The sequence below is a fragment of the Corvus moneduloides genome, chromosome 23, assembly GCF_009650955.1.
Source record: "Corvus moneduloides isolate bCorMon1 chromosome 23, bCorMon1.pri, whole genome shotgun sequence".
NCBI lineage: Eukaryota > Metazoa > Chordata > Aves > Passeriformes > Corvidae > Corvus > Corvus moneduloides.
In genome coordinates, this window is record NC_045498.1 from 1044826 (window position 1) to 1067857 (window position 23032).

The following is a 23032-nucleotide window of genomic DNA, read 5'->3' on the forward strand; positions in this document are numbered from 1 at the left end:
ACTGAGCGGGGAGTGCGGTGCCTTCTGGCGCGCCTCGCTCTGATTGGTGGAGAGAGGGCGCTGGCTAGCATGAGTAATACTGATTGGCTGTGGGTGGCCACCCGGCAACATTGCGCGCTGTGATTGGCGCGCAGAGCGGCCTCTCAGGGTGAGGGCGGCATGGCGGCGGGCGGCGGGAGCGGTTGAGGCGGTGGCGGCGCGTTGGTGTTGCTGTCGCGGGCACTGACGAGCCCTCGCCGCCCCGCGGGCTTCGGGAAGAGCTGTCTTGTCCCACCGCGCCCGTCCGGGTCAGTCCTGTACCGGGGCACCGCGGGTTCCTCTCAGGTCCATCCCCAAGCCGCTGAACCCTGAGGGTTCTCCGCGGGCGGGTTTTCAGGCGTTCATTAAATGTTCCTTTCCGCAGCACCCCCAGGGGAGATGCGGTAGCGCGGGCTGAATCCTGCTGGCTGCCCCGGGAGCGTTGGAGGCGATGGAGCCGCTGCCAGAGCTGTACTCGATCTTCCAGGGCGAGGTGCGGGCCTGGCCCGTGCGCTTCGTGAATTCCTTCTGTTGGTTTGGTCCGGGTTTAGCGCAGGGAGGCTCGAGGGCCTGATGATGCCTTTTCCTGGTCTTAAATTCAAGAGTCAAACACGGTTAGAAGGGAAAAGGGATTTTACCTCGGGATTTATTTTAAGGATCCTTAGGTGCACACGTCCAGGTCGAATGCAGCTCAGTGCCCCCCGCAATGCCCACCCCGATAGATCGGGTAGATCATTATAGGTGTTACTAATTAGCAGATCTATCAAAGATTCCCCAAGGAGAGGCTCGAGTGAGGCTCCCTCCCCAAGGAGCCTTCCCCTGGATGGTTCTATCTTGGTTTACAGAATGTGTTCTGGAGAGGACCTTGGGCTCTGGGGCAGGCTGATCCCTGGCTACGAAGCTTCTAAAATGTTGAGTCTCTCAGCTTGACAAACAAGGCCAAGAATGGAGGCAAAAAGCACTGAGAATACAGAAGTTGTAAAAAGGTGTAATAGGGGTACAAAACAAAAGGCAAAAATCTTCATGGCATCACTGAGAGCTCTGTGGCAGCTGCCCAGCCCTGTGTCCGTGCTCAGCTGGGTGAGCAGCGATGGGGGGATTGTGCCCCTCCGCCCTCCTCAGGTGATTCCCCACCTGCAGAGCTGGGATCCAACATCAGCAGGACCTGGAGCTGCTGGAGAGAGTCCAGAGGAGGCCACGGAGCTGCTGCAGGGCTGGAGCCCCTCTGGAGCCGGGCTGGGAGAGCTGGGGGTGCTCAGCTGGAGAGGAGAAGGCTCCAGGGAGAGCTGCGAGCCCCTTGCAGGGCCTGAAGGGGCTCCAGGAGAGCTGCAGAGGGACTGGGGACAAGGGATTCAGGGCCAGGAGCCAGGCAATGGCTTCCCAGTGCCAGAGGGCAGGGCTGGGTGGGATCTTGGGCAGGAATTGTTCCCTGGCAGGGTGGGCAGGGGCTGGCATGGAATTGCCAGAGCAGCTGGGGCTGCCCCTGGATCCCTGGCAGTGCCCAAGGCCAGGCTGGACACTGGGGCTGGAGCAGCCTGGCACAGTGGGAGGTGTCCCTGAAGTGGCACTGGGTGGGATTTAAGGTCCCTCCAACCCCAAGCATTCCCTGATTCTCCCCACATCAGACGAGCTCGGTGGGTTTGTTGTGCGTTTTCTCCCCTGAGGCCTTTCCCTCAGCTCCTGTGTGGGTTTCCTCCCCAGGTCGCTGCAGTGACAGATTTCGGGGCGTTTGTGGCAATCCCGGGCTGCAGGAAGCAAGGTTGGTGTCTGTGTTTGCTGGGGGTGCAGCTCCAGGCTGCTGCGGCCGCTCCGAATTCAAGGGTTTTGGAAAAAAGCTCCGAAAAGCAGCGAGCAGAAAGTAGGAATTGAGAAAGAGCGAGCTAAAGGTGAAAGAAACGCTTCCGAAATTAGGAAGAAATTTGAGTTCTTGAGGGGTGTTTAGAAGGTGATGGATTATTGCCTGCTTGAAAAAAAGACTCGGAGGGGTTTTTGGAAAATTCAGAATATGTTGGGTGGGTTTTTGGTAAGTTTGGGATATTTGGGGTGGGTTTTTGGTAAATCCTGAATGTTTTGGGTGGGTTTTTGGAAAATTCGGGATGTTTTGGGTGGGTTTTTGGAAAATTCGGAATATTTTGGGTGGGTTTTTGGAAAATTTGGGACATTTTGGGTGGGTTTTTGGTAAATTCGGGACATTTTTGGGCGGGTTTTTGGTAACTTCAGGATATTTTGGGGATGTTTTTGGTAACTTTGGGATATTTGGGGCGTGTTTTTGGTAACTGGGATATTTGGGGCGTGTTTTTGGTAAATTCGGGACATTTTGGGGATGTTTTGGGTAAATTCGGGATATTTTGGATGGGTTTTTGTTAAATTCAGGACATTTTGGGTGGGGTTTTGGAAAATTCAGGACATTTTGGGTGGGTTTTTGGTAACTTTGGGATATTTTGGGTGGGTTTTTGGTAACTTTGGGATATTTTGGGGGTGTTTTTGGAAAATTCAGGACATTTTGGGTGGGTTTTTGGTAAATTCTGAATGTTTTGGGTAGGTTTTTGGTAAATTTGGGACATTTTTGGGGGTGTTTTTGGTAACTGGGATATTTTGGGGATGTTTTTGGTAACTTTGGGATATTTTGGGGGTGTTTTTAGTAACTTTGGGATATTTTGGGGGTGTTTTTGGTAACTTTGGGATATTTTGGGATGGGTTTTTGGAAAATTCAGGACATTTTGGGTGGGTTTTTGGTAACTTTGGGATATTTTGGGGGTGTTTTTGGTAACTTTGGGATATTTTGGGGGTGTTTTTGGTAACTTTGGGATATTTTGGGGATGTTTTTGGTAAATTCTGAAAATTTGGGGGGTGTTTTTGGTAACTTTGGGATATTTTGGGTGCGTTTTTTGTAAATTCAGTATATTTTGGGTGGTTTTTTGGTAACTTCAGGATATTTTAGTGGAAGTTTTGATAACCTCAGGCTATTTTAGAGACTCATTTGAAGATAATGGCAGAACTATAGAAAATCTGCAATTAGCAAGTTTGCCCAATTCCCTTCTTTTTGTGGCCAATGTAAATTAGCAAAAAACCAAAAAAGGAAAAGACTGAATGGAAGCTCAAATAAAAAATACTGGGAAATCCAACTTAAAGCTGTGTCTGTGTTTGAGGGAGAGCTGCAAAGCCCAAGGAGCCCCTTCTCTGCTGCCCTGCTGAGGTTCCTGCTCCCTGCAGGACCCTGGGCAGGAATTTGGCTGCTGGGGGATCTCACCCGGAGGCAGAAAGTGCCCTTGGAATGGGAGCTGGAACAGCAAAGTGCTCCTGGATTTCTGCTCCCCTGCTGCTCACTTGTCAGTCACCCAAATTCAAATCTCATTTGGGGCAGTGGGACCTGTTTGAGCAGGTAAAAAAATGAGAGCCCTCTCCAAAGGACAGCTGTATTTATTTAGAATTGTGTTTATTATTTAACTTTATTGCTTCCGTGAGCAGCTTTAGTAGTGGCACCTACGTTATAAACAGCAGTCAAAAAATAGAAATTAAAAAAGAATGAGTTGAAGATGAAATAAACACTGCTGGTTTTTAAATGGCTAGGTTTTGTTATATTTTACTTATTATGTGTTTTTGTTTGGTTTTATTTCTATTATATATATATTTATATAGAATGTATTTTTAATATTTATTTGTATTCCTATTATATAGATATATAAATAAGTTTATTCCTACTACATAAATATTTTTATGTTTTAATGCATATTTTACTTCTTAATTATATATATTTTAATTTATTATATTTTACCTATTAGTGGTATAAAAATACATTTTCCTCACACCACAAAGGACTATCTGCTCCAAACCATTTTGGAAGCTACAAATCCAAGGTTCAGTGGAGAATTGTCTGGATAGAAGTGAAAAAAAGGATGAGCTAAGGATGAAATAAATGCTGTTAATTTAAAAATTGAATTTATTATGGTAGAAGAGTACATTCTTTCCACAGCCCAAGGGATTATCTGCATCCACTTCAGGAACTGCTGAGGGTTTTCTTCTCTCTCTTCTCTCCCAAACCCGCTCCAGGCCTCGTGCACAGGACTCACATGTCCTCCTGCCGTGTGGACAAACCCTCGGAGATTGTGGATGTTGGGGACAAGGTCTGGGTGAAGCTCATTGGCAAAGAGGTAACCTCAGCTTGAGGAGCATCTCCTGCCTGTTCATTAACCCCGTGCTCGTTTACTCGCTGCTAATTGCCTGCTTTGCAGATGAAGGAGGACAAACTGAAGCTCTCCCTGTCCATGAAGGTCGTTCACCAAGGCACAGGGAAAGACCTGGATCCCAACAATGTTTGCCTTGAGTAGGTGAATGTGCTGAGCAGAGCAGCTCCAGGGGAATGGCTTCCACCTGGAGCCGGGCTGGGAGAGCTGGGGGTGCTCAGCTGGAGAGGAGAAGGCTCCAGGGAGAGCTGCGAGCCCCTTGCAGGGCCTAAAGGGGCTCCAGGAGAGCTGCAGAGGGACTGGGGACAAGGGATTCAGGGCCAGGAGCCAGGCAATGGCTTCCCAGTGCCAGAGGGCAGGGCTGGGTGGGATCTTGGGCAGGAATTGTTCCCTGGCAGGGTGGGCAGGGGCTGGCATGGAATTGCCAGAGCAGCTGGGGCTGCCCCTGGATCCCTGGCAGTGCCCAAGGCCAGATCAGCTCTGCTCTTTGCTTTTACAACGTTTTACTTTGAGAGCAGCCTTTAAACCTTGTGCTCAGGTTGTGTTGGTGTAAAAACGGAAGGTTAAAGATGAGAATGGATTGAAAATGGCGCTGTCCTTCTCCTCCCAGCCAGGATGAGAGGAAGAAACGCACCTTCAGGGACTACACGAGCCAGAAGATCACCCTGGAGGCCGTCCTGAACACGGTGTGCAAGAAATGTGGCTGCAAAGGTGGGTTCTGCTGCTTCCTTACTGCCCTGTCCCAGGCAGGCAGCGACCCTTGGTGGGCTTGTATCATGGTTAGAATCCCAAAATGGTTTGGGTTGGAAGGGACCTCAAAGCTCATCAGATTCCAGTCCCCAGGGACACCTTCTGCCATCCCAGGCTGCTCCCAGCCCCAGTGTCCAGCCTGGCCTTGGACACTTGCAGGGATCCAGGGGCAGCCCCAGCTGCTCTGGGCAGCCTGCTGACGTGGTTACACATGGTTGTGCAAAGGGAATGAATTTTTGTGCCATGTTTCTCCTTTAGAGGAGGCATTTTTTATCACTTGCTGCAAAAACAGAAGACTTAGTTCGAGTCCTTTAAAAAAAAAAAAAGAGTTTATTCCTTAAAATCACACCCCCTTGGGCTCCTGGTGAGGGGCCACAAAGATGATGAAGGACTGGAGAGATGAGGAGAGACTGAGGGAGCTGGGCCTGGTTGTTGTGGAGAAGAAAACACGGAGGGGGAATCCCATCACCCACACAAATACCCCCGGGGTGCCCGGGGATGGTGCCAGGCTCTGCTCAGGGACAGCACCTGGGGTGATGGCCACAAACAAAACCCAGCGAGCTCCACATCACCCTGAGGAAGAACTTCTGGCCATGAGGGTGGCAGAGCTCTGGAGCTGCTGCCCAGGGAGGGTTGGAGCCTCCCTCTGTGGGGACATCCCAAACCCCCTGGAGCTGTCCCTGTGTCACCTGCTCCAGGTGATCTCCAGGGCTCCCTTCAACCCCAGCCGTTCTGTGCCTCCAGCTGGGCACAGCTCAGGACGAGTTCCCTTCCTGCCCTCTTTGCTTCCTGTGTCTCGTAGCTGAGATCTTATTCTGGTTTCGGTTTTTGAGAAGCAAACCAACCTTGAGCCATCACCTCACTGCCAACAACCACCACTGAGAATTCCAGCTCAGCTGCTGGGACGCTGGAGCTGTGTCTCAGAGCTAAAACCGAGTCTGTGACCTGCTGAAAGGGCATCCTGCCTGGTTCAGCAGCGTGAAGACGGATTTTGAGGTGCCTTCCAGCAGGTTTATTCAAGTTGCTGAGGCATAAAGTAGTTTTTTTTTGTGCAGGAGTTTTTGCTGTGGCCCTACTTGTGTTATGTGGAGTGAATGGTTAACGGAGCTCCTGCTATTCTGGAGGAGGTTAATGATCAGTGTGGGCTCTGTAGTGGTACATGAGTATCCTTAAAATACTATTTTAAAGAATTATTCCTATTTGAAGGACTGTTCTATATAAAGCACTCTTTGAAAGAACCCCAAAACCCAGGATTATGCCTATTTCCAACCTGCTTTTTAATAACAGTGTCTCCTCCTAACAGCAGGTGCCAGCTCTCCAAATTTCCACTGCAGCTCTTAGTAGGTCAACTTTGATGTCTCCAGAGGAGAAAGGGAAGAACCAGATGAGCTGAATTTCTCTTTCTTTGTGGCTTTAGCTCATTTTCCGGGTGCCAATCACACCAATTTACCTTTGCCCCACTCTCTTCTGGGCTGATTAAGCCCCTGCAGAGACACATTTTTGCTTGTTGAGACAAGACTTATTTTCTTCTTCGCCTCCAGGATGACCTGGGTTATGTTTGTTCCCTGTCCTGTTTAATCAGGACACGTTCAACCAGCTAAAATTTCAGGATCAAAAATGGTCCGGTGGAGATTGTCTCCTTGTCACTAAAAATAATCAAAAAGAGCCTTGGCAGCACTTGAGGTGTGTGAATTGTTAAAAAGAGAATAAAACTAAAGGAAAAGGGGATGGGTTGTTCCTTCAAACACCTTTTTTCCAGGTCACTTTGCCAAGGAGTGTTTCATGCAGCCTGGAGGTACCAAGTACAGCCTCATTCCAGAGGAGGAGGAGGAGGAGGTGGCAGCAGCAGGACGTGAAGGAGATAAAAAGATCAGCAAGGCTGAGGAGTCTTCAAAAAAGAGGAAGAAGGTACAAGGTGGGCTCAGGCTGGCCTGGAAAAGGACGAGGGGGATGGGTATTTGCTCTGTGGTTACAACTGAGTTACTACAGCAGCGTGGGTGTGAGTAGCCAGGTCTGGCCTGAGGAGCTGCCTCAGTTTTGGGCAGATTCTGTAGCAAAACAGGAACGTCCTATGCAGATTTCTTACTAATTCTTAGCTTTTCTCCTTTTATCCTTGTCAAGCTGTCTTTAAGCTGGTTTTGTGCTACAGCACCCAGCTCTCAGAAGAGATTTCTGGCAGTGAGATGATTACTGTTTTTCCTGGTCGTTGTGAGGCTCTATAGGAATTGCTTCAGTGCCCTGAATTTCTGTGATTGCTGCCAATGACCTGTTTTCCTCCCTTTTCCTGCCCTCACACCTTTCTTTGATCTGAGCTCAGTGCCCTGCTGGCTCCAGGGGTATCCTGACCCAGCCAGAGCTGTGGGAATGGGCTTTATCTGCACGCTCTGGGGGAAAACCCCTGGCTGTGTTTGCACAGGGAGCATTCCCAGGCTCCAGAGCAATTCCTGTCCCTGGGAAAGTGGCACCAGATAAGAGACATTTTCCAGGCAGTGTTTGCCCTCTGCCTCAGAGCAGGATGGGTTAAAATAAAACACAGAGGAGGCCTGAACCCAAACCAGGAGCTTTTGGTGGTCAGGTTTATTCAGTGACAAATATTCACAGAATCCCAGAGTGGTTTGGGGTGGAGAGGCCCTTAAATCCCATCCCAGCCCTGCCATGGGCAGGGACACCTTCCCCTATCCCAGGTTGCTCCAAGCCCCATCCAGCCTGGCCTGGGACACATCCAGGGGCAGCCACAATCCAGTTCAAGGCTTCAATAAATCAACTCTTCCATCAGCCCCTTCACAGTCCCACTTTTAATTACACTTCCAAAGCCCTTTTTCTTTTTTTTCACCCCCCCTTCTTTCCAGCTCTGTGGCCTCTCTGTATCCCTGGAGAGTGGCACCAGGCAGAAAAGGCTCAAATTATTTCAATGTTGTGGGGAGAAATTGCACTTAGAGGTGCACAAAGAGCTCGTTATCCTACCCCTGCCCATCCACCAGGATGGGGATTCCCAGTGGGGTCTTGCCCTGCTGACACTACAGGAAATGTGGGTCACTGTCCTGAATTTGTCCCTGATTTTTTTGGGGGGTTGCTGGATTAACAGCTTTCCTTGAAATCTCCCTTGTCCCTTTGATCTCCCTCCCTTCTCAGGGATGACATCAAAAGTTTTCAGATGTTTTCCAGAGCTGGAATAATAAAACTGGGAGCTTTTTTGGAGGCAGGATGTGGGATCCTGGAGATGAATAGTTCCCTTGTAGTCTCGAGTGCCTGCGGGGATCTTGTCTGGGAGCTGCCATGTGCCTCCCTGGAGCTCCGGGATTTACAGCACGTGGAAATGGCTCCGTGTCCTCAGTGCCAGCCTCCTTGTGACCTGTCCCATCCCATCTGTGTGACACCACTGTGGGGCTGGGGTTTTGAAATGAGGGGAGGGAGCTGCCAGCCCCCAAGGGATCCCGTTTCCACCGAGTGTCACAGCAGTGAGAATGACATTTGTGCTTGTTCAGGATCAGCATTTTGTGCTTTCCTGGATCTGATGTTTCCTTGCAGTTTCTGGGGTTTTTTTCCTCTTCCCAGAGATTCCTCTCCTGAGGTACTCCGGGGTCCTCACCCCCTTTTTTCTCACCTTGCCTTCCCAGTGGTTCCCAGCTTCTCTTTTCCCTCTTGCCTGAGCCCCACAGCATTTACAGGGTGGAGCTGGATTCAGGTCCCTGCACGGGGGTGGCACTGGTGTGACAGTGCCCATCTCTGGGGTGGCAGATCTCCCTGGCAGCACTGGGGGTGTGAGGCCTCTCCTGCCTCCTGGAATCCCTGAGAAAATGGGGGACTTGGGAGGGAGGAGGAGATGCTGGAGCGAGTCCAGGGAAGGGAAAGGGGCTGGAGAATTCCTGAGGGAGCTGGAAAGGGGCTCAGGCTGGAGCAAAGGAGGCTCAGGGGGGCCCTTGTGGCTCTGCACAAGTCCCTGACAGGAGGGGGCAGCCGGGGGGGTCGGGCTCTGCTGGCAGGGAACAGGGACAGGAGGAGAGGGAACGGCCTCAAATTGTGCTGAGAGAGGTTTAGACTGGATATTGGGAAAAATCCTTCAGGGAAAGAATTGCTAAACCTGTCCAGGGCAGGGGTGGAGTCCCCATCCCTGGGAGTGCTCCTAAACCACGTGGATGTGGCACTTGGGGCCGGGCTGGGTTGGACTGGCTGATCTTGGAGGGCTTTTCCGACCTGAACAATTCCACAGTTCCGTGGTGCCGTGGCAGCCGTGAGCCCCGGAGCCTGTTTGGGACAGCTGGGCAGGCACAGGCTCTGTGTCCCTTTCCCTCCTGGGGTCACGGGGTGAGGGAGCTCCTGTGGGAACAGCCGTGTCCCTGCTGGGCTTGTGTGGGAGGCAGCAGGCTGGGAATGGCTGAGCCCTTCTGATCCTGCTGTCTTTGCCTTCCAAGAAAAAACCTGCAGTGCTGACCGAGGGATAACCCCTGGGAGTGAAATTCTCCAAGTTTGTCCCATCTTCTGCTCACACAACCTCCAATTTGAGGGGTTAGATCCATTTCTAAGTTCCTTGCAGGCTTTATTCCACATGGAACAGCTCATCCCTGAGGTGGTTTTGGGTGGCCTTTGGGATTGGGGCTTTTTTAAGGCTTTGCTGCTCTTTTCCCCACCTTGTGGAAGATTTCCAGATCTTCCTGCAGATCTTCATGTGCAAACCACGCCTAAGGGTGTTTATTCTGTGACCTGTGGCTCATCCAGCCTTGGTCCATCCTCACTTTTACTGGTTTTACTGGTTCTTCCATGGCATTAAGAGGGCGCAGCCCTTCACACATTGTCTTCATCCGAATTTTTCCGAATCTGGCTGTCTTTATTTACTGGCTATAGGCTGGGTGCTTCTCCTCAGCTTCATCCTGCCTGCTCCTCCAACAAAGGATGCAAAAATACCTCTAGATTTATGTAATGCATCTGGTTTGGGATGAAATTGGGTGGTGGAATAAGGATAAAGAATAAAATTGAGAAGCCTGGAAGGATTCTTGGCACACCCTTGGAGATGCAGACACACATTAGAACTCCATTCTGGCTTTCCACAAGGACAGACACAAAATCTTTGGGAATGGGATCATAACTCCTCAGAAGGGTCTGGTGAAAGATATTTCAGCTTCTTGGAGAGTTCTGGGCACTCCCCTCTTATCTCAAGCCCGAATACCTTTAGGAGGAATGAGCTGTTGTAGCATTCTCAGAGCCCAGCCTGGAGCAGTTTCCTCACCAAGGGCAGGAGGGAGCCTGGAGTGCTGGGGGGGCCCCTCTTGGAGCAGGTTTTGGAGCAGTAGGGAAGGAATTCCATGAAAATCGGCACTGGAGCCTGTTGCTGTCCTGCTGGCAGCTCCGGCAGGGGCTTGGGAGAGAGGTTTTGGGGCGCTTTTGTTGGGTTCTGGTGTGTTTGCTGCCTAGGTGGGGCAGGATGTGCAGGGAACCGTGAAGTGCAGCTCTGTGTGCTGTGAGCCCTCTCGGCACTGAGAGCTGCTTGAGCCAAATCCTCTCCAAATACTCCCCCAAAATGCCGTGTTTGGAGTGCTGGGTGTGCCCAGAGCTGAGCTGAGCCCCAGCCAGCACTGCTGGAGGGCACTTGGCAGCTCGGGGTTGTGTCAGGGCTGGGCTGTGTCCCTGCAGGCACAAACCTGGGCTCTGCTGGGCAGTGCCTGAGCTGGAAGCGCTCCCCCTGCTCACTGAGTGCCCTGGTGCCCTGCACAGTGCTGATCTCCCCGGGCTGGGATGCTGCATCCAGGGAGAGCTGTGCTCTGGCAGCAGGATGCTGCTTCTGCAGGAGGATTTTGGAGCAGCGCCGCCTCCTGCTACCGAAAAAAAACGTGGAATGCTTTGGGGTGGAAGCACCTTAAACCCACCCAGTGCCACCCCAGGGACACCTCCCACTGTGCCAGGCTGGTCCAGCCCCAGTGTCCAGCCTGGCCTTGGGCACTGCCAGGGATCCAGGGGCAGCCCCAGCTGCTCTGGGAATGCTCAGCTCTCCTTGCTTCCCGCGGCATTTCCAGCCCAGGCTGTGCTCACTTGCTGAGGTGCCTGCACTGCTGCACGGAGAGAATCAGAGAATCATGGAACATCCAGGGTTGGAAGAGGCACAGGGATCTCTGAGTCCAGCTCCTGGCCCTGCACAGGACACCCCAAGACCCCCACTGTGTGCCAGAACAGGAATTTGTCTCTCTTGGAGTGATCTTGGCTGTTAGAAGCCCCCAAAAAGGGGAGAGAGAGGGTTTGTTGATTTTTTTTCCAGCCAGCACAATGCCCTCGTGTGCTTTCATGTCCCCTGTTCCATCCCCAGGAGCGTGTGTGACATCCTGTCCTGCCTGCAGCCCTCACGTCCTGAGAAAGTTTCCCAAGCTCTGGAATGAAACTCTGTTGCTTGTGAAGGTCTTGTCAGACTTTCTCACCATGTGCACGGGCTGCAAAAGCTTGAGAAAATTCTCCTTGCTGCATCCCCTTCTCGGGAAGATTTAACTCCTTCCCATCCTCTTCTCAGGACCGGGAGGATTTGCTTCTGCCTCTCCTCTGTGGGTCAGGGCCTTCGTGGTGAGGCTGTTGTTACCCCACAGGAGAACAGACCCCATTTTGGGTGTTTGCAGCGCTGTTGTGGAGCTAAAAAGTGCCAGGGGTGTGGTGGGTGCGACTCCATCTGCTGCTCCCTTCCCTGGGATTCCAGAGGACGCTGATTCTCAGCTCCAGGTGTTGTCTTGGCTCTTGCAGCTCCCTGGAATTGTTCTGTTTGATTAAAAATAAGCTGCCAGCTCCTTTCCTTCTTCCCCAGCTGACAGCCCGGGCCTGGTGCTTGGACACCCAATCCAGTTTGGGCACAGGAGCTTAAAAGCTGGGTTAGTCAGAGCCCTGAGCTGAGCTTGCTGGACCACATTCCTCACTGGGGCTGTCCAAGCCTGTTCCAGGGCTTTGGTTGCCTCACTGGACATCTCTGCTCCCTGAAACCCTCCTTGGCTTCTTTCCTTGTGTCCTCAAATAGAGCAAAAATTCCTGATCAGCCCCTCTGGAGCCAGGCTGGGAGAGCTGGGGGTGCTCAGCTGGAGAGGAGAAGGCTCCAGGGAGAGCTGCGAGCCCCTTGCAGGGCCTAAAGGGGCTCCAGGAGAGCTGCAGAGGGACTGGGGACAAGGGATTCAGGGCCAGGAGCCAGGGAATGGCTTCCCAGTGCCAGAGGGCAGGGCTGGGTGGGATCTTGGGCAGGAATTGTTCCCTGGCAGGGTGGGCAGGGGCTGGCATGGAATTGCCAGAGCAGCTGGGGCTGCCCCTGGATCCCTGGCAGTGCCCAAGGCCAGGCTGGACATTGGGGCTGGAGCAGCCTGGGACAGTGGGAGGTGTCCCTGGGGTGGAACTGGGTGGGATTTAAGGTCCCTCCAGCCCAAACCATTCCCTGATCCTCTGAGAGCCTTTTGCCAGGAAAGTCTCTCAGGTGTGGATGTGTCCAGGGATGGAATTGGCGGATCCTCGCTGGGGGCCGGTGCTGCTGTGCTTGGGCAGAGCTGGAGCTCTGCGTTCCCCGTGTGCGAGGTGCTGCAGTGGTTTTGGAGGCCCATTCCCCGCTGTCCCTTCACTTCCCAGAGCTGGGGGGGTTCGAGGGAGCACCTGAGCTTTTGCAGGATGGGCTTTGCCAGGCCCTCGGGAGCTGCTGGCAGCATTCCTGCTCCTGCTCCCTGCTGGAAGGGGATGCAGCAGCACGGGATCCATCAGATCCCCTCCCCAGGCCCGTGATCTGATTGAACATCCCCAAATTGCCATCCTGCACCATTAAATAGTGCTCATCTGCCTCGGGGTGATCCCAGTGCCCCCGGGCCTGGTCTCAGGGCAGTCTCTGCCCGCTGCTTCATCACACGCCTCAAACTGGAGGCTTCAGAGCCATTTCAAAGTTCCTTCCGAGCTTCGTTCCAGCACCACCTGCTCTCGTGCTGCATCCGAAGGTCGGGTCTGGAGCACAGGATGGGGGGCTCTGAAGGGGGAGGGAGCAGGAGGGGGTGCGAGGGAGGTTGGGGAACAGGAGAGGGTGCAGTGGGAAGTTGAGGATCAGAAGGGGGTGCAGAGGAAATTGGGGAGCAGGAGGGAGTGCAGGGGAGGTTGGGGAGCAGGAAAGGGTGAAAGGGAAGTTGGGAAACAGGAGGGTGTGCAAGGGAATCCAGGAGAGCAGGAAGAGGTGTGAGGGGAAACTGGAGAGCAGGAGGGGGCACAGGGGAAATTGGAGAGCAGGAAGGGGTGCAATGGGAAGTTGAGGGGCAGAAGGTGCAGTGGAAATTGGGGAGCAGAAAGGGGTTCAGGAGAAATTGGGGAGCAGGAGGGTGTGCAAGGGAAGCTGGGAAGCTGGAAGGGGTGCAGTGGGAGGTTGGGGAGCTGGAAGGGGTGCAGTGGGAGGTTGGGGAGCTGGAAGGGGTGCAGTGGGAAATGGGGGAGCTGGAAGGGGTGCAGTGGGAGGTTGGGGAGCTGGAAGGGGTGCAGGGGAAGTTGGGGAGCTGGAAGAGGTGCAGTGGGAGGTTGGGGAGCAGGAAGGGGTGCAGTGGGAAATTGGGGAGCTGGAAGGGGTGCAGTGGGAGGTTGGGGAGCTGGAAGGGGTGCAGGAGAAGTTGGGGAGCTGGAAGGGGTGCAGTGGGAGGTTGGGGAGCAGGAAGGGGTGCAGTGGGAAATTGGGGAGCTGGAAGGGGTGCAGTGGGAGGTTGGGGAGCTGGAAGGGGTGCAGGAGAAGTTGGGGAGCTGGAAGGGGTGCAGTGGGAGGTTGGGGAGCTGGAAGGGGTGCAGTGGGAAATTGGGGAGCTGGAAGGGGTGCAGTGGGAGGTTGGGGAGCTGGAAGGGGTGCAGGAGAAGTTGGGGAGCAGGAAGGGGTGCAGTGGGAGGTTGGGGAGCTGGAAGGGGTGCAGGAGAAGTTGGGGAGCTGGAAGGGGTGCAGTGGGAGGTTGGGGAGCTGGAAGGGGTGCAGGAGAAGTTGGGGAGCAGGAAGGGGTGCAGTGGGAGGTTGGGGAGCTGGAAGGGGTGCAGGAGAAGTTGGGGAGCTGGAAGGGGTGCAGTGGGAGGTTGGGGAGCTGGAAGGGGTGCAGTGGGAGGTTGGGGAGCTGGAAGGGGTGCAGGAGAAGTTGGGGAGCTGGAAGGGGTGCAGTGGGAGGTTGGGGAGCTGGAAGGGGTGCAGGAGAAGTTGGGGAGCAGTGGGAGGTTGGGCAGCGGAGGGAGTGCAGAGGAAGTTGGGAAACAGGACGGCACGTGGTGAAATCTTTGTGAGGTTGTGCAAAGAACCACATCTTGCAGAAGGGCGCTGACCTCGTCCTGGTGCAGGAAGCTCCACTGGGCTCTCCTGCAGGAGCAGGGAGTGTTTGGATGCTCCAGGGCTCTCGTCCTGGCAGGCTGGGGGCTGCTGATGGGCTGGGGCTGCAGGGATGCTGCTCATGGCTATTTTAGAAACACATTTTTGGGGGGGGCAAAAAAAAGCTTCATCCTTCCAACTTGCGTTAATAAAGAACAATGAAATAATGGAGTGAGGGCAAGGACTCTCGTTCCATGGAAAATCCAACATTTTCCAGCCTTGGATTGCCATGGTGCTGCCCCTGTGCTCTGGTTTCTGCCATGCCCTGTGCCCTGCCCCTGCAGCTGGGGGCTGGCAGTGCTGGTATCTGCTGGCCCCCGGGGCACAGCGCCCTTTCCATGCAGGAACAGGCCCAGAGAGGCCCTTGCTGCCCTGCTGAGCACCAGGGACAGCGTTCCCACATTCCCGGGCTTTTCCTGTGTTTTCCTAGGAGAAGAAGAAGAAGAAGAAGAAGCACAAGGCCAAGCAGTCCTCAGAGTCGGACTCGGAGAGCTCAGCCTCGGACAGCGATGGAGCTCAGCCCTGCAGCAAGAGGCCCAAGCACTGCGGGAAGCCCAGCAAGGCTCCCAAGAAGAAGAAGCACAAGAAGCACAGGAAGTAGCCCTGGGCTGAGCAGGGCAGGCCGGGCTCCCGGGTGCACAGCTCGAGCAGCCAGCAGGGCTCAGCACCTCTCCGGCTCCGGGGACACGGAGTTTCCCTCTGGAAGTCACACGGGCCCGTGGTGGTGCCGGTGCCGACCTTGCTACGAGCTGTCCTCTGCCACCTTGGGCACGGCTGCCCCTTTCTGCCACAGCTGCTGCCAGCCCGGGCTCGTGACGCCCTGCAGGGCAGCTCTGCTGTCCCACAGCCTCGTGCTCTGCTGGAGCTGCTGCCAGCTCTGGGTGACACCAGCGCTGTCCCTGGGGTTGGGGTGGCACAGCCAGGCCCGTGCTGTGCTGGGGACAGGGTTTGGTGGTGCTGGGCCCTGTGATGGGACCACAGACCCCTGGCACAGAGCTCGGGGCTGCAAACCTGCCCCAGCTCCCTCAGTGTTTCTGCAAACACTGGGAGTGCAGGAGCAAGGAGCAAATGGGGGAGCGGAGATACGGGGAGTAAACATGAACTGTGGAGTGTTTGCTGCCTTGGACAGGGATGGAAAATAATTCTCTGCCCTCTCCAGCTGGACTTTGGACCGGCTCCTTTCTTCTGTACCCTCCACACTTCATCTTGGGCAGGGGGAGAACAGCGTTGGCCGTGTGGAGGGGACAGGAAAGGGTTTTTTTGGGAAGTTCTGGCTGCTTCCCAAGGCTCCCGTGGGTGGGAAGGGGGTGTGTGGTGAGGTAACCCGTAGGAGAAGGCTGCTGGAAGGAGCATAAATGTTGTAACTGGAGCTGAAGGTCGGGCGGGGATGGCAGGGGCAGGGTGCCAGGAGCAGCTCGGCCCTGCCGGGACAGATGTGAGTGCGGGGAAGGAGTCGCCGCTGTGGCCTCTGGCTCTGCAGGGAGCTGGGGCTGGGTGGGGTTGGCAACCTGGCATCACAGGAGGAGTTGGGGTTGCTGGTGGAGCCTCCGCCTTATCCCTTTTCCTTCCCTGGGCTTCCCACCGCAGCTCCCCACGGCTGCAGCGCCCTTTGGGACCATTTCCCGTCCCAAATCCAAGTGCTGGGAACCTTTATTCCAGCTGAGCCTGCAGCTCTGGCTGGGGCTGCGGCTCCCTGCTGGATCGGCCTCTGGCATGGGAGGGGCATTCCGCATCCTGAGCTGGGCGGGAGAGCTCATTTCTAACCAGAACCGATTCCCACAGGCTGGAGAAGAGGCCGAGATGGGATCTGGGATCACTGGCCATTAACCCCATCCCTGCCAGCGCGCCTGGGCTGGCTGAACGCCGGTGCTGCTCGGCAGAGCCCGGCCTGGCTCAGCCCTGTGGGTGGGCCCGTGCCAAAAGCGCCTTTTCCCGAGCAAACCGCGCACGGAGCTGTAACAACACCTTTATTGTTTTTCCATGTGACTTTTCCCACTGTTAATTAAAAAAGAACCCAACAACAAACCACGAGACCACCACCCGAGTCCCTCGAGCCCCTGCAGGCGCCGGGCGGGGGCACGAGTGGCCCTGGCGGGGCAGAGGCTCCGAGCCCACGGGAAGCCGCGCCTGGCACGGGGCCAGGAGGTGGGGACGATGTGGCACCGGGTGACAGGCAGGGGACCTGGGACAGCGTCTATGTCGCCTTCTCGTAGGTGCGGGTGCAGACGACGTTGCCCATGGTGAGAGTCTGGGGACAGAGGGGTGCGGGGGGTTAGTGCTGCCTTGCCCGGCCCCCAGCCCTGTCTCGAGCTGAGCTCTTCCCACTTCAAACCATTCCTGAGGTGGGAACCTCAGAACAAAACCATTTCCTTACCAGAATTAACTTCCCATCCTTCAGCTCCCGCACCAGCGATGTCTCCTTCCCGTCCCACTTCTGCACGTGGACGAGTTTGCCTCCGTCCAGCGTGACCACGGACTGCAGGGAGGGATTGAGACCCACGGTTACCCTCCTCCCCGGGCTTTCTGGGCTCTGGGGGGGGTTTATCCCTCAGAGGAGACCCTGGAGTCCGGCAGGGCTCGGGATCAGCCTGCGGGTGCCACTGCGGGGATGCCCACCTGGCACCATCCCCGCCTGGCTCGGTCAGTGCTGCTCAGCCCAGCCCGGATCCTGCGCTGGGTCACGGCCTCGGCTGCCCCGCCGTGACCCCGCAGTGCCACCGGCACGGTCACCCTGCCCTCCGTGCCCGGGGCCAGCACAGGGAGCGCTGCCCGGGGCCACGTCCCGCTCCGGGGCCACCGGGACCTGTCCCGGCCGCTCCCAAGCGCGGCTCGCCGGCTCCGGCGGGGACCAGAGAGGCGGGGCAGGGATCGGGGCTTGGAACCGACCCTTCCCTGCCCTGCAGGGCCCATGAGGGTTTTTGGAGGGGCTGGTGCAGCCAACACGCCCCTGCTCGCCGCGCTGCTGTTTGCACAGCGCCGCTGCTGACTCAGCCCCGAGAGCCCGGCCCGTGCCAAGGCTGCTGTGACAGCGCCAGGCCAGGGCTGTGCCGGGACAGGCACTGGCACCAGCACTGGCACCGCCCGCCTGTCCCCATCCTGCCCTGTGCTCCCACCCAGCCCCTCCAGAGCCGGGGGCTGCCCCTCGGGTGCCCCCCTGGCTTGGGGCTGTCCAGAGCTCAGGTGTCCCCCAGCCTCAGGTCCCCACAAGGCTCTGTGTCCTCTCTCAGATCCCCAAAGCTGGGTCCCCCCACGGCTCAAGTGTCCAAAAGTTTGGGTACCCGCAGGGTTTGGGTGCCCCACAGGCCTGGATCCCAGTGCCAGAGGGCAGGGCTGGATGGGATCTTGGGCAGGAATTGTTCCCTGGCAGGGTGGGCAGGGGCTGGCATGGAATTGCCAGAGCAGCTGGGGCTGCCCCTGGATCCCTGGCAGTGCCCAAGGCCAGGCTGGACATTGGGGCTGGAGCAGCCTGGCACAGTGGGAGGTGTCCCTGTCCATGGCAGGGGTAGGATGGGATTTAAGGTCCCTCCAACCCAAATCATTCCACGCAATGCTGGGTGCCCCGCAACTCCCTGCACCCCATGGCTGACCCCCCCCGCCCCATCCTGTCCAGCCCCGTGCCCCGGTCAGCCGGCCTGGCCCCACTGACCCATCATGTGCCCTCTGGCCCCCGGCCGAGGGGCACCCCAAGGGCACGTCCCGGGCTGTGGCAGCGGCTCCGCGCCGGTCACACGTTCCTGCTGCTGGAACGGCTTCCAGGAGCCGGGCCGGGAGGGAGCCCGGCAGCGACGGACCTCGCACTCAGCCCCTTCCCCCAACCTCACTCCGAGCCCAGCCCTTTGTGCTTCCTGCTCTGGGGCCAGGAAAGGGTTTTGTGCCCAAAGAGCCCCCGGATCCCTCCTGCAGTGCCCCCGGGCTGGGTGTGGGGCACAGAGCTGCCAGCTGCTCCGTGCATGGAGTGTTTAGTGGGGCATGGGAGCAGCAGCGGAAATCTAGGAAAAATCAGGAGCTGGGCCGCTCCTTCAAGGGAAAATGTCCCTGCAGGGTGCGAGAGGCCGGGAACGACACTGCTCTCGCTCAGGTGGTTTTTTCCCTTGCTCTTAAAGGGAGGAGCAGCCTGGCCTGGGAAGTTTTGAGCTCCCCAGGTACCCCCCCAGCCCTGGGGAGAGGCACCGACCAGCCGGGATTGTCCGGCGCTCCATCCCTGTCCCTGCCTGCAGCCACAGAGGGGGCTCAACAAAGAGGTTTGGTGCCCCTCTTCCCCACCCCACGGCGGCCTTCTCTTGAGCAAGCTGGCACTCGCCAGCCTGGCTCTTGCACAACCTTCCCGGCAGCTCCGTCCTGCTCCCGGGGGAAGCCGGCGGCGAAACGGGCTCGGGAGGGGCCGCCTGGACGGGACCAGGCTTGAGCAGCAGCCCCGGCGGGCAGAGAGGTGTTCCCCTCCCACGGGCAGCCGGGCTGGAGCCCTGGAGCCGCGGGTGGATGGAGCGATCCCCCGGAGCCCGCAGAGCCCGTCGGGGGTGCCCCGGGGCGGGGCAGGGTTGGGGGCTCACCTTGACGTGCCTGTCGTCCGCCGTGGTCTCGTCGAACTCCTCGCCCAGCTTGAAGGTGATCTCGGTGTTCTTGAAGGTGCTCTGGGTCTTCACGGTGACCTTGTCGCCATCCAGCTCGATGATGGTGGTGGGCTTGGTGAAGCCGGCCACCTGCCGCGTGGCGAAGCCCACGCCTGGGGGGGCGAGGAGGGGCACGATGCAGCCACGCAGCCCCGGCATCACCCCCGAGCTCTTCCTCCCCGTGCTGGTGGAGGGTGAGCCCCAAAACTGCTCCCCGCAACCCCAAAACTGCTCCCCGCTCATGGTCCTGGGGGGTTCCGTGCGCCCCCGGGGCAGGAACAGAGAAGGGGGGCCAGGGAATGCTGTCCTTGCTGAGGGATGGATCCGGGACCAGCACCCACCAGCCCCTGAGCTGGGTGAGGGGGGGCACTGGTGTCTGTCCCCCCTCCCCGCACTGCTCTGGGGTGGGGGGCTCCCTCTGGCCGTGCTGGGGCTGGCTGTGGGGGGCTAGGGAAAGCTGGGGGGGTCCTGGGCGGCCCCCAGCAACCAGAGTGGGCATCTCATCCCTCCACCCTCTGCAGAGGCTGCCCCGGGGGGGGCACGGGAAGAACGAGACCCCCTCACCCAGCCCGAGACCCCCTTCCCCAGCCCGACCACACGCGCACAAAACCCCAGAGCCGCCCTAAGCCACCCACGCAGGCAGCAGCGACCCCCCCACCGCCTGCATCCCCCCAGCCAGACCCCGTGGGGGGGAGTGGGGGTTCACCAAGCAAATTGGGGGGCGTAGTAAAAAAAAAAAGGGGGTGATGCTACTCCGAGCCCGCTCTGAGCCGCGCCCACTCACCCAAAGCTTTCATGTACTCATCGAAATTGTTGGTGTCCACCAGCTTCCAGGTGCCCACGAAGGCGTCGACCATGGCGAGAGGGCGCGGGGGGGCGCGGGGGTCCGGCCGGCTGCGAGCGTGGCACCGCCTGCAGCTGCTCCGGCCCCGCAGCCGCCTTAAATAATGTCCTCATCACATGATTGGAAAGAGCGCGGCGCGCTCCAGAAATACTCCCCGGCAGCGCTGCCAGCGGCCAGCCCGGCCCGGCCACCCGCCCCCGGCCCCCGCCCCCCGCCCCGACCCCCGGGCAGGGCAGGGATGGGACAGCGCGGAGGGGCACTCGTGTCCTGAGCCGCGCCCGGGCTCTGCGGGGCGGCGGGTGCGGGGTAAGGGCGTGCTGAGGTGGGCGCGGGGGGTGTGCCCAGCCCAGGGGGTCCCATGGGAACGTGGGGGCTGCCCGTGGGCGCCGTCAGGGCGGGGGGACAGCGACAGTGGTGATGCCCTTCGGGGGCGGGGGAGCTGGGCACGGGGAGCAGCGAGCGCCGGGGGGTGCGGGGACACATGGGGGGACTCCAGGGGAGTGTGGGGACGTGTGTGACATCCCCCGCCTCCCCGTGTGGGGGGACGCGTGACGCTGCCCCGCTCGCTGCGCCTGTGTGACCCTGTCCCCGCCCAGTGCGTGCGTGCCACCAGGGATGCTCTGGGTGCCGGGGGGACGCTGGGGACAGGGACAGGCACGGGGCTCTGGGACCCACAGCCCGTGCCCCCATCTCCCCTTGCTTTGGGGCCAGCGCAATCCCGGCCCCTTCCCAGCGTGGGTGGGGTCACCCCTGGCCGTGGGATTCGGTGTCGCCCGGACCCCAGGGGGCGGTGCCCACTCCTGCCCCCATCCCCGGGTCGTGGACGGACCCAGCTGGGGGATCGGGTGTCCCTGAGCCCCGTGGCTGCAGCGCGTCCCGTTGTCTTGGGGACCTCGGCGTCAAAGGGACCCCATGAGGGGCTTGAGGACACTTTCTCCCTGTCTCTGGCCCCTGCGTGACATCGCAGACACCCAAAAATAGCCGGAGCTCGTGTTCAGCTTCCTCCTGCTGGCACTGCCACCGAGCAGGACCCCTCAGCTCGTGCCCGGGGGGGACAGGACCCGTCCCTGTGGGATGGGTGTCCCCTGTCCCGGCTGGGACACCGGGCACGGCTCGGCTCCCCAGGGTCACAAGGACAATTTACTCCCCAGAGAGACAGAGCCCCCATGGCCTGGGGGGAGACACAGAGGGCGAGGACTGTCCTCTGTCCCCTCACCCGGGTGTCAGTGTCCCAAACCTGCGCAGCCGTGCACCCATGGGTGCTCCTGCACCAACAGCACCGTGAGATGGGGACATTGACAGGAGCAGCTGCCCAGGCACAGGGACAGCAATCCACAGGGACAGCAATCCACAGGGAGCACCTGCGGGCAGGGACACCCACAGGGATACCAATCCACAAGGTCACCCACCCACAGGGTCACCCACCCACAGGGACAGCAATCCAAAGGGTCACCCACCCACAGGGACACCCATCCACAGGGACACCAATCCACAGGGTCACCCACCCACAGGGACACCCATCCACAGGGTCACCAATCCACAGGGTCACCCACCCACAGGGTCACCCACCCACAGGGACACCCACCCACAGGGACACCAATCCACAAGGTCACCCACCCACAGGGTCACCCACCCACAGGTACACCCACCCACAGGGACACCCATCCACAGGGACACCAATCCACAGGGTCACCCACCCACAGGGACACCCATCCACAGGGACACCAATCCACAGGGTCACCCACCCACAGGGACACCAATCCACAGGGTCACCCACCCACAGGGACACCCATCCACAGGGACACCAATCCACAGGGTCACCCACCCACAGGGACACCCATCCACAGGGACACCAATCCACAGGGTCACCCACCCACAGGGACACCCACCCACAGGGACACCCACCCACAGGGACAGCAATCCAAAGGGTCACCCACCCACAGGGACACCCATCCACAGGGACACCCATCCACAGGGACACCCACCCACAGGGACAGCAATCCACAGGGTCACCCATCCACAGGGTCACCCATCCACAGGGACACCCATCCACAGGGACACCCACCCACAGGGACAGCAATCCAAAGGGTCACCCACCTACAGGGACACCAATCCACAGGGAACAATCAACCAGGGGGAGCACCCAGTGCAGGGTCACCCGCCCACCGGGACACCCCTCCACAGGAACATCCAAACCAGGGGGACACCCAGCCGGAGGAGCACCCATCCACAGGGACACCCATCCACAGGGACACCCACCCACAGGGACATCCACACGGCTGCCCCTGCACACCCACCCTCAGGAGCACCCACTCACACGGACACCCACAGACACCCGCAGACGTGTGGGTGCTCCATGCACACAGAAACCCCTGGATGCCCACGCCCATGGATGGCTGTGCCCACACCCCTGGATTCACGTGCCCACGGGTGCACACACAGGGATACGCGTGGCTACACAAACGCACACACGTGTCCGTGCCCTCGAGTGCCCACGAAATGGGTGCCCGTGCCCCTGGATGCCCACACACGTGGATGGACGCACATGGACACCAGTGCCCGTGCACACGCAGACCCCCACGCACACGGATGCCCGTGGATGATCACGGGTGCCCCTGCCACACACACGGATGCGCACGGGTGCCCATGAACACGTGCACACAAACACAGATGCCCCTGCCCACGCACACGGATGCCCACACATTCGGATGTCCGTGCCCACACATAGGGATGTCCAAACGCACAGATGCCCATGGCCATGGATAACCACGCACGCGGGTGCCCACGCACACAGATGCCCGCACACACACGGATGTGCGTGCACACGCGACTCCATGCCCACGGACGCCCATATAAATGAGTGCCCACGACCACAGAGGTGCCCACACACGCGGATTCCCACGCACGTGGGTGCCCGTGACCCTACACGTGGATGCGCGCGTGCACACGGGTGCCCGTGGAAATGCGCGCCCCTGCACGCGGGTGCACACGCACAGGGATTCCCATGCCCACGAATGCCCGTGTAAAGGTGTGCCCACGCCCAGGGATGCCCACGCCCGCCGATACCCACGCACACGGATGCCCCTGCGCACGCCCACTCACACACAACCCTCCCTTCCATCCAGGACTGACCTCCACGCCAAGGGACGGACGCGGTGCCCGGGAGCCCGAGGGCGGCCACGGTAGCCTGGGGTGCTGGGGGCGGGGGCTGCTGGCCACGGTGGCCCCGCCTGTGGCCCCGCACGGCTCTCGCGGTCCGCTGGCGGTGGCCAGAGGGGAGCTGGCCTGCGGGATTCCTTTGCTGGTCCCA

General features: G+C 58.3%; 2 protein-coding genes across 7 annotated transcripts; one reads left to right on the forward strand and one right to left on the reverse strand.

Moving 5' to 3' along the window:
• Positions 1–134: 134 nt before the first annotated feature.
• Positions 135–15432, forward strand: ZCCHC17 (zinc finger CCHC-type containing 17). 6 transcript variants are annotated; one of them, XM_032132463.1, is made up of 8 exons: positions 135–287; positions 404–511; positions 1720–1777; positions 4069–4169; positions 4251–4342; positions 4813–4913; positions 6712–6860; positions 12369–12734. In XM_032132463.1, the coding sequence occupies exons 2-8, from the start codon at positions 470–472 to the stop codon at positions 12678–12680; spliced, it is 855 nt and encodes a 284-aa protein (XP_031988354.1). In that variant the 5' UTR covers positions 135–287; positions 404–469; the 3' UTR covers positions 12681–12734. The 6 variants fall into 6 exon arrangements, with proteins under 6 accessions (XP_031988354.1, XP_031988356.1, XP_031988355.1 ...); XM_032132465.1 differs by lacking the exon at positions 12369–12734 and adding an exon at positions 11248–12017 and having other exon boundaries at positions 137–287; positions 6712–6867; XM_032132464.1 differs by lacking the exon at positions 12369–12734 and adding an exon at positions 14699–15432 and having other exon boundaries at positions 138–287; positions 6712–6867.
• Positions 15433–16220: 788 nt separating this feature from the next.
• FABP3 (fatty acid binding protein 3) lies at positions 16221–19872 on the reverse strand. Its single transcript, XM_032132469.1, has 4 exons — positions 19663–19872; positions 18819–18991; positions 16643–16744; positions 16221–16516 (listed from the first exon to the last, which is right to left on the reverse strand). The coding sequence occupies exons 1-4, from the start codon at positions 19733–19735 to the stop codon at positions 16463–16465; spliced, it is 402 nt and encodes a 133-aa protein (XP_031988360.1). The 5' UTR covers positions 19736–19872; the 3' UTR covers positions 16221–16462.
• Positions 19873–23032: the final 3160 nt, after the last annotated feature.

Coding starts and splice junctions, on each gene's coding strand:
- ZCCHC17 (XM_032132463.1), top strand. CDS start 470: ATGGAGCCGCTGCCAGAGCTGTACTCGATCTTCCAGGGCGAG. Junction 512..1,719: donor ACTCGATCTTCCAGGGCGAG/GTGCGGGCCTGG, acceptor TTTCCTCCCCAG/GTCGCTGCAGTGACAGATTT. Junction 4,170..4,250: donor TGAAGCTCATTGGCAAAGAG/GTAACCTCAGCT, acceptor CCTGCTTTGCAG/ATGAAGGAGGACAAACTGAA.
- FABP3 (XM_032132469.1), bottom strand. CDS start 19,735: ATGGTCGACGCCTTCGTGGGCACCTGGAAGCTGGTGGACACCAACAAT. Junction 16,745..18,818: donor CGGACGACAGGCACGTCAAG/GTGAGCCCCCAA, acceptor CCCTCCCTGCAG/TCCGTGGTCACGCTGGACGG. Junction 16,517..16,642: donor AGGATGGGAAGTTAATTCTG/GTAAGGAAATGG, acceptor CTCTGTCCCCAG/ACTCTCACCATGGGCAACGT.